A 20,220-nucleotide genomic window follows, 5' to 3' on the forward strand; every position below is an offset into this window, starting at 1 on the left:
TGAAGAAATTGCAAAATTGTTTGTGGATTTGATTTCGTTGAAACAGTCTAAATAAACATTTGATTGAATTTAAATATTTATTGGAGTAAAAAACTTGTTTGTCAAATATAAATAAATGGAACTCTATGAGTAGTGTAATTACTTTATTAAATGTTTTAATTAGTGTCATTTTTGTTTATTTTCTGTTTTTGTTTAAATTTTTGATAATTAAGGTTTATTTTCGATAAAATATTGATTATTGGTTTTAATTAATATTTATTTTCAATTGCACTGAGGTAACACGCACAAATATGATTAATAGTTTTTTCATAATTTATTTTTATTTCTGCACTGAATTTAATGTAAAAATAAACGGTCACTCTTATTTTATATCCCGCGGTTGCGGTGTAGAAATCAAATTTTGTTATATTTCGATGTTGCAATGAAATATTATTAAACATAAGAGAATGAATTCTATTATCATATTCATGCAGATATGTTACTAAAGGTTATTGTTAAATTTTACGACGTATATGTTTAGTCATTTACTTAAATGATTTAACCGTCCGTTCAATGATTTTTGCAACTTCCAAAAAATTTTTTTTTTATCCCTTACAAATAACGCTATCACTATTTTCTACTAAAAGGAAATTATTAAAAATTAATAATGTAATATTACGAATTTGCAATATTTTATGGGAGTACAATAACAATTTGTAATTATGAAATACTTTGAATAATTTCATTAACTATAATATTTGCTATGCAGAATGAAACGAAGGATTAAATATAATACAAACATTGTACTGAGTAATGAGTTTAAGTGCGTCGCAAATAGCTTTAAGTAATGAGATTTGAATATTCAAACGCTTATAAGTATTTCAATTAAAGAAGCACTTGTGCACTCTGAATGTGATAAATCCGAATCCTCTATAAATACTTTAAAAAAAGAAAATTAATAAATATTCTGAAATAAAATCAAAGACTGAAACTTTATAAACATTCTCCATTTTCTTAAAATAATTCTTCTTAATTCTTACTGAAACCCACTAATGTAATTTTCATGTATTACATAATTATACACTAATAATCGATTGCGTGTCTTGTATAATAGCATCGTTTATTTTCTCAAAAATGTAAATTTGAGCTAATTTACCCTCTTTAAGGATAATTATTTTGAGGTTAGAAAATGTAATCATCTGATATTTTAAATTTGTAGTAATTGATTAAACAAAAGCTCTAATAATATACGAGAAATGAAAATATCTACATGTATCTAATCACTAATTGTTAAATTTAAGAAACTAAATGTCCACATGTAGACATATCTGTATCCTAAAATAGGTTAATGAAGCTAATGGCACTCCTTATCAGATTTAAACCTATTGTTAGATTCAACTAGTGATTATAAAAGAAGAAAAAGATTAAAAACAAATACTCCAAAGTAAATATTATTTTGAAATAATTGCAAATGCAATCATCAAAATAAAATTTGTATAGATTTGTATAATAAATGTGTATAATAAATAGTGTGTTTAAATTAGTATTTGAAGGGCCGATTCATTCGAGTACCGAAATACTTATAACTTTTCGAAACTTTCAAATATTATGAGGTTCATAACCAATCCATGAAGATATTTTCGAAGTATTATAATGAATGAACTGGTATAGTTCACAGTGACATAAATCTCCCGATTCCCATTTCGATGAACGAAAGATAAAACATTTAGTTCATATGTTCTAGTAATGTTACTGTGAAAGTGCACGCTAACTTATGCCACGTAACAGTTTTCTCTTCAATAAATAAACAAGTATAGATTGTATCAGCACACGCGAATAAATATTTTAAATAATTCGTAAACTTGCAAGTTGTACTTTGTCTTTAATTACTAGACATGTATAGATTGTATCTACGTACATAGATCATTTTTTAAAAACCGGATTACACCACTGTGACTTCAACTCCCTCATGAGTAGTACACGAGTTGTATACCTTGTCTATTAAATCCGATTTCTAATTTATAAGTAAATATGTTTTGAACTTGATTTCACTCATAATTATAACGATGCACAATATATAGAGACAAAACTGCTTAAATGCTGCATTAATTGTTGTCACATAATTGTTATAATGTTAACTTGAAATTTTTCAAATATTGAAATTTATTTAATTAGTGTAGTGTGGATTAAGTGGTCATTAAAGCGTCTTTGCTAATACCGGTAGAATTCAGCGCCACAGAACCATACAGCATTCAGTGTCAATATGAACCTAGTCCAGAACCCTAATTAGGAACAATGTTGCCATAGTACAGCCAGGTGAGAAACTTCACGCCCGTATTTATACGTATCTCCAAACGAACGGACGAATACGAAATGTTAATATCGAACATACATACATCATTTCTACTACACTCTAAACGATAATTTTCTAGAATATAAATTACTCTGGACCGGTTGAACGACGTCTTTTCACGAGAAAATAGCAGCAAACCAACCATACTTCCCGCGTAAACTAATTTCTCGCGCTAGTTGATTTTAAGCTAGTTTTAAATCCCCAATTTTTCTTCGACTTGAACAAATATATAAATTCATCGCGATCGAATGATCCTTAATATTCGCGTGTCTCGCCGAGGCAACGATCTCACAAAAAAGAAAGAAATGAAAAAGAAGGGAGTTCACTTGATACACTCCCGTTTCCAATTGTCACGTATTTTCAATTCGATTGCCGCGATTTTCTGACGGTAAATTAGCTAGTAAACTCGCGGACTCGTTCGACAGCGATTAAAATCACCGCTAGAAACGTGTCCTGTCGCGTTCTGTACCCTGTATCACGTATTATCGATCGGCTCGAAATATGATTCAATAAAACTAGCCAGTGTGGCACATTTTATTTTCCTTTCTTTTGCCTCATCACGAGTACGTCGAACATTTCTATAACGATCGAGCGGAGAAAAGCAGCAAAGTACGAACGATAGACGATAAACCAATCGGTAGCAATTGCAAGCACTGCACCGCATGCACTATCTCACCCTCGATCTCTCCCTGGCGTACACATATACTCCGGCACACATTCTCAACGATTATTATCACATACGTTCACACGTATATTCAGGCACAGGGCTCTCAAGACACGTACGAACCGCCTGGGCAAATACTCGTACACGACACACACACACACATACACACAGACACAGGCTGATAACTGACCGATATTCGAAATTGGCGTTTTGGCTTACCGCTTACCGCCAAGTGTCTAGATCAACACACACAGACTCACTTACGTAAGACACTAACGCGAGGCATGAGCCGGTCAACCAATCGCAAGCTCCACGTTTCAGTGTTTGAGCAATAGTTTATATTCGCTTGCAATTGGCTTACGGGCTTCCTGTGCTTACTATACAGTCTTATGTAATTGATTCTATTGGCTCCGGGTAATACGAAAAAACGAAAGGAACGAAAACAAGAAAAAATAGAGATCGACGACGGATACATTCCGGGATCGCGGGTTTCTTTGTTTTCATTTTCGTTGGAGTGTGATATATCGTGATGGATATGTAAACGTCGATGATCACATTGACACGTCGATATGTATGCACGCGTATGATAAGTATTATTATTGACACACACATTTAAGGATTTAATTTCTCGATGACGTTTGAATCGATATCGAAATAGGCAGTGTCGTTACACGGATATATTTTGAACAGTTTTCTAACGAAAGTAAATCAATTGATCGCCGAGAGAATCGTAACGGCGGATCCAGAGGTGTACCCGACGTCATATTTCACACTCTATCATTTCCGTGAATTTTCGTCTGGAACACGAACGTCAATAACTATCCGATGCGACAATATCGGCTCGTGTGTCGCGCTCGTTCGTTATCCCAAATCTACCTGATCGATTTGTCCTCGATCTTACTCGAATGTCGGAATGATATTTTCTGTTCTTTTTTTCAGTAATTCGTACCGCATATTAAATTAAAAATGACACATTGAGTCGCACGATCGACGCGGAAAGTAGAATTACTCAACGCCGTCACCGTTAACGATGCATTCATCGCGATACGCGAATCACACGTCGCCCGAATGAATCGTATTGTCGTCGTGCTCGCATCGTGTCCAATCTAATCGTCTAATTACATTCTCGAAATTGACTAGAAAATCCACGTGTAATTATTTACGGTAGCCAAACAGGGCAATAGAAATCATTCTCACGCATCGACGCTCCTATCTACACATCCTTCGGAACATGCACTGCAGTCTTCGTGTTCGTTATCTTTAAGAAAAAAAATCTGTTAACGTTTATCTTTTAACATTACATCCCGCTGCCCTCGCTAATCGGTTTTTCTTTCTTACGTGTTCCTCTATCCTCTCTGTACTCCTTCGCCATTGTAGAAAGTATTACCCGTCAACATTGTGCTGCGAGACCGCCGAACGACGACAATGGCTCCTTTTCCCAGGGCGCATCATCGTTTCGGTCGTTAAGAACGTCGTATCTCCCTCCGTGCACGTCGGACACACGAAAACGTTTCGAAATAATCGCGGCGAACTCCCACGGAGCAGGCGGAACGGCAATTCGGTTTTATCGATCAATCCTCGACAGATTCTTCGTTTTATGTGTTCCGTACATTAGTCACGACGACACCTTCAACTATTTCATCAGCCACCGAACGTAAATTTCGCGACAAGTGGACGTTCGTTTCCACCGTACCGGGTCTCAACGACTTCCCATTCTCGTATGTATACATACATACATATAGTATATCTTGAACCGTTTCATCGATCACTCTCCTCACCCCTATCTCTTTCTCTTTATATATATATATATATGACTGTGTTATGTGTATGTATATGTATATATATATATATATTATATGTTTATGTATACGCTATCCACGTGACAGGTCGACGTCCGTGTCCATCGGTCAACGCGACGGATTTCTCGGAATTCAGAATTATCGAATCATTCACTACCGCTCGTCCGGCACTGGACAGGACGTCGCTCAACAGTCGGTGTCGTCCTGGTGGCGTCTACGAAGCTCCAGGTAACGGTGCCGGGCGTCGCAGTAATGAAGCAGCGGTACCTAGACGTCGGTCCCAGTCCCTTCCTGATAGCCCTCGTCGGGAGAGCTACGCGTCGAACCAAGGACACGTTTGAGCGCCGAAACCGGTGGCAAAACCGGCACTCCCTTTTGCCAAACTCGTATCTGTTTCGCGCCCGGTGGAAATTGCTCGACCATGGGCGCCACTACGGCCAGAGCCTCCTTCGAAGGATACGTGCTCACTGGCACCGCTGTTCTGCACGTATCCCTCGCGTCCCACAGGCAACTCGAGTAAAGGATCTTGGCGTCGTCCACCACTTCCATGCGACTGTAGTCCGCCCCGCCGTACGGCGTAATGTCCTCCGCCGATCCCCGACGAGTGTCCCTAATGAGATCGGGATTGTCGATCGGCATTAACGACGTGGTCGACGAGAAACAGGCACTCGGCGCCACCATCACCGAAGGTTGTTGACTCTGGTCGTCGAAACGGCTGATCGAACCGTACTCGTTCTCCGTCTGCAACGTCGCTGCTTGCGGTCTCTGAACGTAGCTGAGATTTAAGGACACCGGTGGTTTCGAGTCCACACCGAACGACGTAGTTTCGATCTCCTCGTGCTTCCTGCGTGTGGTCGACGTCGCAGATGGAGGGTTATCGTTATTGCCTCCGGTATTGTCAGCCGACGCACCTTCCGCGGGAACGGCCGATTTAACGTCTTTCAGAGGCATCTTTCGAAAACGAATGAACAACACGAGTATAATGAGAAGTATGAAGAGGATCAACACAACCAGAGCGGCGGATATTCCAGCGATCTGACCGGAGCCGAGGGTCGACATACCAGCAGTTCTTAAAGACACGTGAAGGGTGAAATTGGCTTCGACACTGCCAGCACGATTCTCCGCCACACAATAAAACTCGCTCGAGTCCGATTCCTGAGCGTTCGTGAGCACTAACGTGCTCCTTTTCCTGAACTGACCTTCCTCGAAGATCAAGATTTTCTGATAGCTACTGAACGCCGAATGGTTGGTCAGCAATCTTCCGTTCCAATACCACTTCACTTTAGCCGGTGGTATCGCGCTAACCCGACACACTATACTGGCATTTTCGCCTATCGTCGCTTCGGCATAGCGGCTGGCTATCAGGAGGATCGGACGACAGGCAAAGTCGTCTATACCGAGATCCGTGAACGTGCGGTTCAATAACGGTTTCGGCCCGTGGCAAATGGGTGCTTGAAGAGTTGGTAGATTGTGCTTCACCAGCCACATTTTCATCTCGCGAAGATGACAATCGCATATCCAGGGATTGTCGTGAAGTTCTATACTTGTGAGCTTGTTCAACGGCTCGAACGTGCCTGGATGGAGCGTCGATAATTGGTTGTTGTTCAGTTTCAAACTTTCCAGCAACTCTAGACCCCGGAAACCTTTGGACTCGATCTCCACGAGCTGTGTATTGGATAGATCCAGCTTGACCAGATTCGGTGTACTCTTGAAGGCGTGCGAGTGAATCCTCTTAAGAGGATTGTTGGAAAGTACCAGATCCCTGAGAAACGGTGTATCCGTGAAACTGGCACTGGGGACTACGGTTAGGAGGTTATGACTTAGATCGAGCTCTACCAGATTCGTAAGGCCCGCCAGTGCCTCGCTATCGATTCGGTCGATACGGCACTCGCGTAGGTAGAGACGCTGTAGATTCGTCAAGCGTACACGTACGAAAATGTTACTCGGTAGGGTCCTAATGTCGTTGCCACTGGTGTCCAGCACTTGCGTCTCCGGATCGACCCACTCCGGTATGCTAGTCAGGGCACGATTTATACACTCGACCGTACGCTTCCCGCTCTTCCACTTGCAGGAACACTCGTCGGCGCACTTGTCGCTCGTTACAATGCCGAGGAACGTCGTCACGTAAAGTAAAAATACCGAGATTTCCATGGCGAACGCGTTGATTATTGTCGAATGGTGGTCCTGGTTTCGGTAAACGCTATCCTCCCCGACTGTCTCGCTCGAGGACTTGCTTCGTCAGACGCATCAATGAACGAGAATTAATTTTCCTCTCCCGAAAAAAACCTCCTCGAACGAGCTTACGCCCATTTTTCTTATTTAATCCCCGGATATGTCCCGTTACTCTTGCCCCGTCCTCCTTCCGCTTCGCGTCTCGTGTTCGATAAGACAGTCTCGTCTCAGCCTTTGTAACGAAGTTTACACGAGCCCTCTTCCCCGTGTTGTTCTTGCGATACACCACAACTAATTATGCAAACGAGAGGGTTGAGATTAAGCGGTCTCGGCTCGTCCATTCGTGAATCCTCCTGATTCCACTGGATAACTGGACGAATTTCCTTAGGAACCGGAATTATTCCCGGTCGCGGGTCGGACTGCTATTTTCGGCGAACTCACGAATCGGCGAAAACCTCCGGCGACTCCTTTCCTGCCTGGCTTTTCCGTATTTGTCGGTACTTGTCACACGCGCGCGCGCACATTGAGATACACACACGTACGTACGAGTAAGCGTACACCACGAGCGTCCGTCGTTCTTACGTAAACGCGTCGATCAACGTGCACTTCCCGTGAAGATAGCTTGTCCAAGGGGGACGCCGTGAAAAATAACACCCCGTAGACGCAGCACCGTAACCGACACCACCGGACACCCACCGAATACACGGTTCACGAAAACCGAACTCTCGCGTTCTCACACTACAATGCCCGAGGCGTTGTCCGTACCAGGCGATCACCCGTGTTCTTCGCGCGTGTGCGTGTATATATGTGTGTGTCTGTGTCTGTGTGTGCGTGCGTGTATGTGTGTGTGTGTGTGTGTGTGTATTTTTTTCCTCTTTTTTTCCAATTCTCACCGAACGCGCAAAACACTCGGACCGATAGCACGGACGCTCGTCGTGAAATGAGAGACTGTGAAAAGCCCGGCACTGAACCGGAGAGATAACCTCTCCTGCCTTCTCTGTCTTTCTTTCGGTACGTCGTTGCACACTGCCAGGAGGGAAAACGCCGACGCGAAGTAGGGCGCACCCTTCTTCCACTCTGGCCAGACTATATACACAGGGTGTATACACCACCACCGTGATTCCGGCACCCCTTACGGCGCCTTTCCTCTCCTCCACCGTCATCCTTCACCCCCCTCGGGAGCCTGCTGTTCCCTGCGAATCTCCCCCGGACACCCCCGCCACTCCCAACCAGACAGCTCGTGCGCTTTCCACGAGCGAGTCGGGTAGGGATCGTTTCCACCCCTACCCTCGGACGAGCAACCCCACCTTCGACGCTGGCGCTTTCCACCCCTCTAAATGGATACACGGTGGGCGCGCGCACAACCTACTACTTACTTGCTCACCTCGGCTCCTCTTTCTCTTGCCTATTCCACGTTTTCCTACAAAGTCTCCTGACCTCACCTCCACCCTCCTTCCTCCGTCGCCCACTTCAGTACTCTCCTTCTTTTACTACCTTCGACCCTCCAACCCTCCCTTTTCGACGTATCGAATGCTACGTCACAGTGGCGAGATATACGGCTATTTCACAAAGTGGTTAAATGCACTGCCAGATTACGGATTTGGGGGTGGGTGCGGGAGGAGGGAAGGGGAAGCATGGCAAGCGGCAGAACAGAGAAAGAGAAAAGGCCACCATCGACGGCTAACAACGGTGGCGGTTACGATATCGTCTATCGACTACCGTCAACTGCCAGAAACTCTCTCCCACTCTCTCTCTCTCTCTCTCTCTCTTTCTGCATCGCTTCTGGTTGCGATCGGCCCTGGAAAAGTCACTTTAGCCGTCTTTTATTTTTTTCCTGTCTCTCTGTCCCTCTTTCTCCGTAGGTATTCCTTTTCTTACAACACGCTCTCCGTTCTCTCGCGTTTACGCTTTCGAGAAGTCTGCGCGTGCTTTCTCCAACCCTCGTCGCTCGTTCCTCCTTCAGACGGGATCTCCTTCCCTTTCTGTCATCCCTCGTGGATTTTATACGGAAAATGGAGGTATTCCTTCGTAGAGGAAAGTTAGGTTCGGTCGAAGAACTTGGCCAAGTGGGCGGGAGGGGGAGGATGCTAAATCTGCCTACAACGAGAGTAAAGGTGACATTGCGATGGAGGATGACGAAGGACGCCCGGCAGCTACCCACCGCCCGAGCGAATTTTCCCTAAAGGACCTTTTAGAGTTAATTGATCGTCTGAGCGATATACACGTGCCTTCGCGTACGCTCGCGTGTAATGCACCCTTAATGGACGCGAACCTTTGCCCACGTACGCGATCAAAGAACCTACCGACAAGCCTGGTCTCGGTGTTCGATCATTGTCCAATACGCCACCAGAATTTAACTACACCTTAGCCTGAACCTCGATGCACACCGACCACCGTACATTTCTATTCTCGTGTGCCCTTGTGATCTGCTTCGGAGCATTTATCGATTTACGATACCGAGGAGTTACAGAGCATCCGGAGACAGGAGAGGCTCTCATAAAGAAGTCGAGAAGATGGAACGTCGAACGGAAGGATCGCGTTGCTTCCTTCTATTTAACTCTATCGTTATACCAGACGTCTCTAATGATCGTGCGTCTACGATCTACGAGCAACTATAACCTGAACCTCCTCTTAACCCTTGGGCGGTTTTCTGACTTCTTCCTGACCCACTGCATATTCATTATAGCGTTATACATAGTTACATGCGTGTTAAAACCTAATGCAACTGTGTATAACATTGTCATTAAATTGATGCTAATCTCTTCGTTTGTAATAGACTCGCACATTACACTTCAAATGTGACAAACCTAAATATTATGCAAGTGCATAATGATTGAATTTTGAACTCAGTGCCGATTATTATTAAAGAATGCTAAGTTCAAATAATACTATAAAAAATATTTTTTACAAACATTAAACCTACTAGCATATAATGTGTACTTAATTTGAAATTAAAAACGAAGTTAAAAAATAATTAAACAAACGACGAAACATAAATTTGTACACACATTTATTCTTTATCTTGATGAAAATCAATGCTGATTTCAAAGAATGTACTTTAACAAGATGTGTGTCTTATAGTAAGAAACTTTTGGAGCAGCCAATTGACTGGTTTGCTAGTTTTAGTGTTAAAATGAATAATATAGTTTGCAATATTGTATGAAGGTATAGCAACAAATTGTAAGTATGAAAGATAAAAAGTACTTTTAATAATTTTACAACTCACAAAATTTTCTGTACATGTGTATGCTTATATGTGCATACATGTAGATTAATAATTATGAAAAAAGAAAAAGATTGAAAACAAATATTGTAAATCAAATAGTGTTTTTAAATAATTACTAGTGCAACTATTAGAACACAATTTGTAAAACAAACAGTGTTTCTTCAAAAATGCAATTAGAACTTGAAAGTAAATTTTCAAAACTCACAGACATTCATTTTAAATTTCGAAACTAGACCGTGAAAAGTAAATGTTTTACAAGCACAATCAATGAACCAGTGAGAGTATAGATTATAGTGACGTTAATCCTCTGGTTTCCGTTTCGATGAACGAAAGATATAACATTTCGTATGTTTTAGTAATTTTACTATATGTGGTAGTACACGCCAACTTATGATTCTTAACAGTTTTCCCTTCAATAAGTAAACAAGTATAGATTGTATCAACGCACGCAAGTCAATATTTTAAATTATTTGTAAATTTGCAGCTTGTACTACTTTGTCTTTTAATTAGTCGACACGTGTAGATTGTATCTATGTACATAGATCATTTTTTAAAAACTGGTTTTACATCACTGTGACTTTAACTCCCTCGTATTTCATCAGTAGTACACGAATTGTATATCTTATATATTAAATGCAACTTCGAATTTATAAGTAAATACGTTTTGAACTTGATTTCATCCATAATTATACAAATGCATATCACCTGCCAATATGTGAAAACAGAGCTGATCAAATGTTGCTGCAATTATATCACATTATGTTCATAATTTTAACTTAAAAATTTATCTTGATATTGACTTTTGTTGTCTTAACGATGCAGTAATAATTTTTACTACAACTACTGAAAAAAGATGGATTATGGGGATAATAGTACAGTCAGAAGATCATTTTACTAGCTTTTATTCCGACAAATAGAATTTTGATAAATTCTTTGCAAAATTTGTTAAGGTTTATTTTCATCAAGATAAATAATTAATTTATATTTCATCGTTTATTTTCAAATTAATTTTTAATTTCAGAGTAAGTGTATACACTTTAATTCCTAGTAGGGTAGGTTTAATTCCTATTTGTCTCATTATATTATAATAATCGTATAATATAAGATTTCATCATACAACATCAATCTTATTTTGTGGATTCGCGTTTCTTCAATAAAAACCACTAATTATTACTCGCTAATTAATGAAATTTGAAAATAAAAGTTATTAAAAGATTGTGAGTAAGTCAAACAGAAGAGTGCAGGGGTTAAAAACTGTTGATCCCATAAGAAGATTTTCTGTACGATTAATTTCTGTATCCAAAAAAAGAATGATCGAGTGCAAATGTGTTTTTGTGATAGCACTCTGCGAAACGGTTAAAGTTTCGATGGACGTCGAGTTTGCCGCGTCTCTGCCGTTTGTACTCGATGACACCGTTACACAGTTCAGTGACGCTATTTAAGCGATTACTTAAAATCAATAGCGGTCGTTTATAGCGCGCCAATAGACCAATAGTATAATTCTTAACCTAAACGATGCTTTCCATCTCGCACCCCGATATTGTGGGGTTCTACACTAGTGGGTTTTAGGGATGAGTGTGCTCTCGAGGACGAGGACACGCAATCGAGACACATTGGGGTGGCCGACTTCGAAACAATACTACCGAGTTTTGTTGAAAGGTTCAAAAGTACATAGTCGAACAAAGTATCAAAAAATAGGACGATAATCGAAACTGGTGGTGCGCTGTTAATCGTCTGCGTGTTCGAAATGTTTCGCCGACCCTATCAATGTGAATCACGAGTACTGGAACCTGAAAAGTTGGCAGTTAGACAAGGGAAATAAATTGCGAGCATTACCTATCCATGCTTCTTATACTCTTTCTGTCTACATCGGTTTATCGTTTGGCCGGTTAGGAAAGTGCGTGTATGTCGTGTTTGTGTTTGGTCGAGAGGGTTGATGTATTGCGTTGTAATCATTTAGAAGTGGCTGCCTTCTTCTAAGAGATTCGAAAGGTAAAGAGATGGTAGAGAAATCGAAGAAAATATTTGTTTGCATAGAAATGTAAAGAAATAATAGCATGTTATGGAGATTGATAGGGACCATTTGTGTAAGGAATATGGCATTTTTGAAATTTTAATTTGAAAAATTTTATACTTCTTAAGTTGAAACTTCAAATGTTTGGAAGCTATGGAATTTAGTAATTTCGCTAATTGAAGGTTTTAGTGTTAGGAGATTTCAAAATTCGGGAAGTTAGGGATTTATATATATTTATAGGAATATTTAGGAATTCAGAAATGTGGACAATTGTGATTTGTAAATTTGGAATTGTAGAAATTTGAAAATTTGTAAATTTAGGAATTTGGTAATTTAGATATGTGGGAATTTGAGAATTTAGGAATTTAGGAATTTAAGGAATTAGGAATTTTGGAATTTAGAAATTTAAGGAGTTACAAATTTTAGAATTTAGGAATTTAGGAATTAAGGCATTTAGAAAGATAGGAATTTAGGAAGATAGGAATGTAGGAGTTTAGAAATTTCGGGATTTAGGAATTTAGGAATTTAGGAATTTAGGAATTTAGGAATTTAGGAATTTAGGAATTTAGGAATTTAGGAATTTAGGAATTTAGGAATTTAGGAATTTAGGAATTTAGGAATTTAGGAATTTAGGAATTTAGGAATTTAGAAATTTAGGAATTTAGGAGTTTAGGAGTTTAGGAATTTAGGAACTTAGGAATTTAGGAATTTAGGAATTTAGAAATTTAGGAATTTAGTAATTTAGGAATTTAGGAATTTAGGGATTTAGGAATTTAGGAATTTAGGAATTTAGAAATTTAGGAATTTAGTAATTTAGGAATTTAGGAATTTAGGGATTTAGGAATTTAGGAACTTAGGAATTTAAGGAGTTAGGAATTTAGGAGTTTAGGAATTTAGGAATTCAGAAATGTGGACAATTGTGATTTGTAAATTTGGAATGTAGAAATTTGAAAATTTGTAAATTTAGAAATTTGGTAATTTAGATATGTGGGAATTTGAGAATTTAGGAATTTAGGAATTTAGGAATTTAGGAATTTAGGTATTAAGGAATATAGGAATTAAGGCATTTAGAAAGATAGGAATTTAGAAAGATAGGAATTTAGGAAAATAGGAATTTAGAAAGATAGGAATTTAGGAAGATAGGAATTTAAGAAGATAGGAATTTAGGAATTTTGGAATTTCAGTATTGAAAATTTTGGAATTATAAGAATTTGCAGACTTATCAGTTCAAAAATTAGAGAATTGCAGATTTAAAAATCTGAAATGTAATTTAAATTTTCAAATTGGTAACAAAAATATTGTTTTGGCCAAAACTCCTTAAAATAACTACTAAAAAAAGAAGTCAAATTAGAAAAGCTATAAACCATAATCACTGTTCTCTTTTTCCAATGCAAAAATATTAAGTTATACTTTAACACTTCTCTTTAATATATTGACAACATTAGGTTAATTAAAAGGTTATGTCATATTTATTAGATTCATGTTAACTTTCTCTATTTCTTCTTTAATCAATGCATGCATGACCTCGAGACAATTTTAGCATTTCTGACTAATTTCGACTAATTTCTGACTAATTTCTGACTAATTTCGACAATAATTTTCATAATTTTAAATTTACATAATTTCAACAATGACAAGAATATTCTTCAAACTCGAAAAACGCATACATATCCAATGAAGTTGCGCTAAATGCAAGTGTCAGTTTTAATTTACAGAATTTTGTATTAAAAATATTCCCATGAATAATAACTAATATTTTGAAACGACTAGTGCACTCATAGATGGTCAGTAATGATTAACACTAGATTTACGGAACCCGTCAAAGTGAAGGATCTTAGATCCCTTATTTTAATGAGCTACACTCGCGACGCACTCACAGTTTAAGTATAATAAATCTTCTTATGTTTTTAAAATATTCGAATTCTTATTTTATTTTTGATTCTAATTTACACAGTCAATAACATGCAAAATAAAATGTTTATTTTCTTAATTTTAACACTGCAGTAGTGAATAGTTTAACGCATTTATAGTAATTTGTTTGACGCATTTATCAAATAAATAGCACGGGGTTATACCACAGAGATTAAGTGAAACTATTTTGTCAAAATGTATAATAATAATTAATATACATTATAAGCTACTTTACGTTACCTTTATTTATTTTCCACATGATTTTTAATCAGAAAATAACTAGTCAACGCACGAAAATATACTAGTTTGTTTGTATAATGCATAATAATAATTAAATAATATTATTTATCATTATAAGCTAATTTACGTTACCTTTATTTATTTTTTCGCATGCTTTTTAATTAGAAAATAACTACACAACGAACGAAAACATACTAGTTAATGAAAATTAAACGAAAATCTTAATTAATAATAATTCCCGTTATACATAAAAAAAAATTGACATGACATAACAAGATTTTCCTTACACAAGTAAAATTTTTAATTAAACATCTCTTTAAACAACGATGAAATTTAATGAAATTTTCAATTACAAAGCTTGCGTAAACAAAATCTTGTTATACAATATATTAATTGTTTTTTCTTTGTGGAAGAATTACAGTCGGTGCCCAATTGAAACAAAATGATTTATATTTCCCAACTTTAACGAATGAAATGGAACATTTTTATCGAATTATATATTATTTATATATACAGTATTACTACCAAAAATGTATATATAATTAATATTAGTAAAAATTATATTGTAGGTATTATATTATAAAAGTATATTATTGTAAGAGTTATATTGTAAATATATTATGTTACAATATTATAATTAATATTATATTATAATACAGCATCACAATATGTTAATATAATATAATAAAATATTAACACAATAATATAATATATTATTCTTGCAATACAATATTTTGCACATTTGCAATATATTATTTTGTAACAGTACATGTAATGAAATTTAATACACTAAAATATTGTATAACTTAATATATTAATATTAATTTATTATATTATATTATTGTAATAATATAACATAACATCATTTTTTCGATATAACTTTTACAATACAATATACATGTCATAATACAAGTTTCATAACATAATATATATTTTGTGACAATGTATTTTTCAAAGATGATATTGTAGGCATTTATTGGTTCTGTATTATTTGTATGACCAGTTAATGTTTTTAATTATCCCTTGAAGTATGAATGGAGTGAATGGGGGTTGCAAATGGCGACGTGTGTTCGTTGAAAAACGCATCAATGCTGTGAATGTTCATTTAATTTTTAACCAGTTTTATGTTATCCTCGAACTGTTAACGTGTGTGTAATTTCCTTGAAAATTAATTAAATGTTTAAATATTCGTTAATGAATGTCTATTCAGTTAAAAGTTACTACAATATAATTAAAATTAAATATTGAACACCTAACGACAAAACTTTCGATCGAAACTAATATAATTCTTATCCGAGCCGTTTCCGCTATTTTCAGAGCCTGTCCGTGGTGCTAGTCCCGCAATGCCCCTCGAAGTTGTAAAGAAAGAAGGAAAGAAGGGTGATGAATGACGAGGAAAAGGGAGCAACATCTACTAGGGGGAACCGTGCTGTCGCCTCCAGCTGGATTTTTGCCGAGGGTTTTATCGAATTGCCATAGGCTCTATCAGGATTTGGCTGGGTCGCTACATTTTTCAAGTAGTTCGGATGTGACTCGACTGTACACGCGTGCGACACAAACGTTAACACGATTGTTTCACAGATTTACAGTGCACAGTCGGCCGGTAGCGTGGACAAGTATGATCGAGGAGCGAGAACTTATCACCAGTGGTCATTAATTGCCAGCTACAACATGTGTGTCCCGCCACAATGTTAGTCGTAATATTTCACGCGCCAGCTACTTGCAACGCGTCTTTGCTCTAGATATGGGGCAACTAATTCTTCGGACAACCTGCGGAATAATTGCGCTGTCCAATAAATTTTAACTTCTTTTTTGCCTTCTACTGTACAATAAGATATTTTGTACGAGATATTACTATACAATAAGATATTCTGTACAAGATATTACCATACAATGAGATATTCTTGCTAATTTTTATGACATAACTATGATTCACTAAACTGTTTCTTTTTGTTGTCTTCAATTTTGAGCAAGAGGTTTTATTCTTTGCTTTTCAGTTTTGGAATTTTTGCGGTCTGAATGATAGTCATTGTGCAGATTCTTTTTGCAGATGGTAGATTGATAGGCCTGATGCATATTTTTTTGATTGTGTAAGTATTAAAAATTACTTGAATGGATGTTGAATCATTTGGAGAAAGAGTTTTGAGTAAGGACCCTCTCAATTTTAAATTGGGATTATTAAGGCTTCTGAATTTCTACATTTGAATAATTCTGAATTTCAAGATTTTTAAATATGAGAACTGTACGATTTCTGGATTTTTAAATATCTAAATATCTAAATTTCTAAATAGCCAAATTACCAAATTTCTAAATTCTTAAGTTCCCAGATTCATAAACTTCTCGATTCCTAGACTCCTAAATTACTAAATTTCCAGATTCGTATACTTCTCGATTTCTAGATTCCTAAATTTTTTGAATCCTAGATTCTTCAATTCTTCAATTCTTCAATTCTTCAATTCTTCAATTCTTCAGTTCCTGAATTTTTATATTCCAAAATCGAAATAGTTAACTACATACATTCACAAATCTGCAAAGTCGTAAATTTTTAAATTTCCAAATTTTCAAATTCCTCTGTTCATAAATTCTCAAACTTCCGAATTCCCAAACCCCCCCGTTTCCTACTTCTTCAGTGCCTCAATTTCCTGCTTACCATATTCATAAATTACCAAATTTCGCAATTTCAAAACCCCAAAATTCTAAACTTCTTAATTCTAGTCTCTAAGTTCTCAATTTTCCAATTTACAAATCAAATTTCAAAATTTCTAAATCTTCAAATTTACAAATTTTCAAGTTTTTAAATTTTCGAATCCCAAATTTCTTTTCATAAATATCTCGTTTCAAAGAAATGAGTTGAAAATAATATTTATATGTTTTGCGTTGACAAATTTTTTAATATACAGAAATCTTAAAAAAACATTCTTTTACAATTTATATCAAAAAATTTTAATAGCATTTTTCTGATAATATTTGTATGCAAAAATTTGTATATATAACCTTACTGCAAACAATAAAAGTATGAAAAAATGAACGTTTTCAATCTTTTTTCTTTTTTTAATTGAATGCTTAAGGTCACATGCACCTTCATAGGTTATTAGTGACCACATTTGATTCGGTACTGTGTCGTAAACCTATTGGTATTACATTTGATAATAGATTTTCAATCTTATTCTTGTAATAGATATAAAAATTACGTAAAATTATAATAAATACATAAAATCCTGACATAATAAAGAATTGTAAATCTGTATCCTAATTTAACACGTTGATTACAATATTATAGCAATTGAAAATTTCATGAAATAATACTCTTATCTTTGACAAATTGTACCTAACATATTCATAATATTTTGTTATATTTATTATTCATAGTTCGAAACAGTTAATATTATTGACTATTTCAATACTTAATACTTAATACTTAATATTAACCCCTTGCACTACAATATCGTATCACACTCGTGACGCACTTACAGTTCACATGTAATGAACCAGATTCATATTTTCATTGCAAATGAATTTTGGGTTCAATTATAATTATAGTCTTTAAAAGTTAGGATCGTTTAATATAAAATGTATCTAACTTTTAAATTTTCTTCATTTGTCTTCACGTTGTAGCAATAATTAGTAAGCTGCGAATGACGCAACTGCTTAAAAAATTGTAGGTTAATGGGTTAATATTTAATATTCCAGTATTTTGTTAAGAAGAATAATTTTTAATAATATAGGTGATTATAGATCGAATTACCAGAAAGAGTCAGCAAGAGAGGCAAACATTATTGAATCAGGAAAAATTAAATAAAATCTTTTGCACTGGTCATATTATAAAATATTCATATTTTACATATTCGGTAGATATATTTATTACTCGAACGAAATAAAAAATTTCAATTTGTCGATATTTTTAGTACTGACATGTAATTTATATTCATGCAAATCTTCATGAAAATTGTTTGACGTTTTATCAGAGAAATTTGTAAAAATGTGTTACTTCAAAATAATACTTTTTGAACGATTTAAATACGTCAATCTAAAACATACCACTCGTATGTTTTTACCTGATTTTTTACAACAAATAGTTTACGAGATATTTGAAAACAGCATAGTTTTCGAGCATTGTATTCATCGATGAAGGTTGATTGACGATAAAAAAACGCATGTAAAACATTTTTGAAGTACATTTTGTTAAAAGAATAATAAAATCGACATATTATTTACGTTCCAATATTCCTCTGACGTTAATAAAATTTGACTAGTAAGAAATAAATACGCTCAAAATTCGTAAACTTCTCAAATTTCTAAAACTTCTAAATCTCATTATTTTTATTAAAATTGTTAAATTCTTAATTTCCAAATTTTGGAATTCATAAATTTTTAAAAGTTAAAAATTTTCAAATTCTCGAGTTCTCAGGTTCTTAAAATTTTTAATTCTTAAATTATTAAATTAAAGACTCAAATTTCCAAACGAATTTCTAAATTCTCAAATTCTAAATTTCCAAAATACTAAAATCTTCAAATTTTTTAATTTCTAAGCTCTAAAATTCTACACATATGTATACACATTTTATAATTTTCTATGTTCTGTCTAAACTTTGTCTGTGTTCTCTGTAGACTTTTGCATAGCTTATCCTAAATTCTCCTACAATCTAAAGACAATAACAGAAGACTTCATCCATCTTTAACCCTTTTTATTTATATTAATATTCTATAATTTATATAAGATGTCTACACTGCACCTTAGTGTACGTACAGTACATATGAATCGACCAAGCCATCAAATATTATATCGATCTTATAAATGAAAATGACTATTTTAAATATCAGATTATAGTGTCTATTAATTATAGAATTAATTAATTATAGAAGCTCTCAAATTGAAACTAATCCTCTCAATATCCCATTAACCAAAATCAAAAGTTTAAATCATTCAAAGGCATCAAAAAGTTAATTATTAAATAAAAATATGGGCACCAAGCAATAAAATTATTATTAAACAAAAATAAAGGCAGAGTAAACATTATTAATAAACAATCGTACAAATGTAATGTTATAAATGGGTTACCGGTTGTTACTTTTGTGTAACAACAGTTTTATGATTTTTTGAATATACTTGATACTAATTACGATAAACTCTCGTATTAATTTTCTGAATAATTATTTTACTAATAGATCATTATTACAGAAAAATGCACATAAAATACCTTAATTGAAAAGACAAGTTTTACTGACAGCAAAATTGCAAAAATACATATGTTGTTTCTTAACTAATATGGAGTAAATAATTATACACCTTAAAACTTGTAAAAATTGAATTTTTCCCGTAACCTGCTTAAAATTCATAAAAACAAATTGTAAATACACTGGCGGTAAAAAAAAATTCATTTCATTTTTAGCTAACTTTCTCGTCTGTATACATACAGGGTGTTACCTGTAACGCTACTCACGATTTTTCTCCCACTTGCAGCCACCTTACGAAAAAAAGTTTAGAATAAAATTTGCAAGGTATGAAGTGCACAATAGATATTAGTAAAGCAAATTTTGAAAACAGTTTGTTCTCTTGGCAAAGTCAAGGTCATCTTGGGTTTTTTAAATAGGAATATACATTTTTTTTATTCATAGCTTTAGAGGACATTGAGACGAATTCAAAACATATATTACATTATATTTTTATTAACATATTACTCGATTTACAGAAGTGGAAAAATGTAAAGTACTTAGCTTTTGACTTTGATAGGGTAACCATTATTTGGTTCCAAAGAGATCACTGAATGTAAACACGCAACTAGAATATAAGAAAAATACACTTTATTTAATTACATGTTCAAAATGTAACATATGCCGCCTTCCCTCACATAATATTCCAGT

At 35.4% G+C, this 20,220-nt stretch overlaps 1 protein-coding gene across 1 annotated transcript; it reads right to left on the reverse strand.

Moving 5' to 3' along the window:
• Nucleotides 1–749: 749 nt before the first annotated feature.
• On the reverse strand, nt 750–8,102 carry LOC100877327 (uncharacterized). Its single transcript, XM_076541637.1, has 2 exons — nt 4,335–8,102; nt 750–4,254 (listed from the first exon to the last, which is right to left on the reverse strand). Exon 1 carries the CDS (start codon nt 6,944–6,946, stop codon nt 5,063–5,065), a length of 1,884 nt encoding a protein of 627 aa, XP_076397752.1. The 5' UTR covers nt 6,947–8,102; the 3' UTR covers nt 750–4,254; nt 4,335–5,062.
• Nucleotides 8,103–20,220: the final 12,118 nt, after the last annotated feature.

Source organism: Megachile rotundata, chromosome 2 (genome assembly GCF_050947335.1).
Source record: "Megachile rotundata isolate GNS110a chromosome 2, iyMegRotu1, whole genome shotgun sequence".
NCBI lineage: Eukaryota > Metazoa > Arthropoda > Insecta > Hymenoptera > Megachilidae > Megachile > Megachile rotundata.

What these genes read in the sequence shown, in the direction of transcription:
- LOC100877327 (XM_076541637.1), bottom strand. Translation starts at nt 6,946, where the DNA reads ATGGAAATCTCGGTATTTTTACTTTACGTGACGACGTTCCTCGGCATT.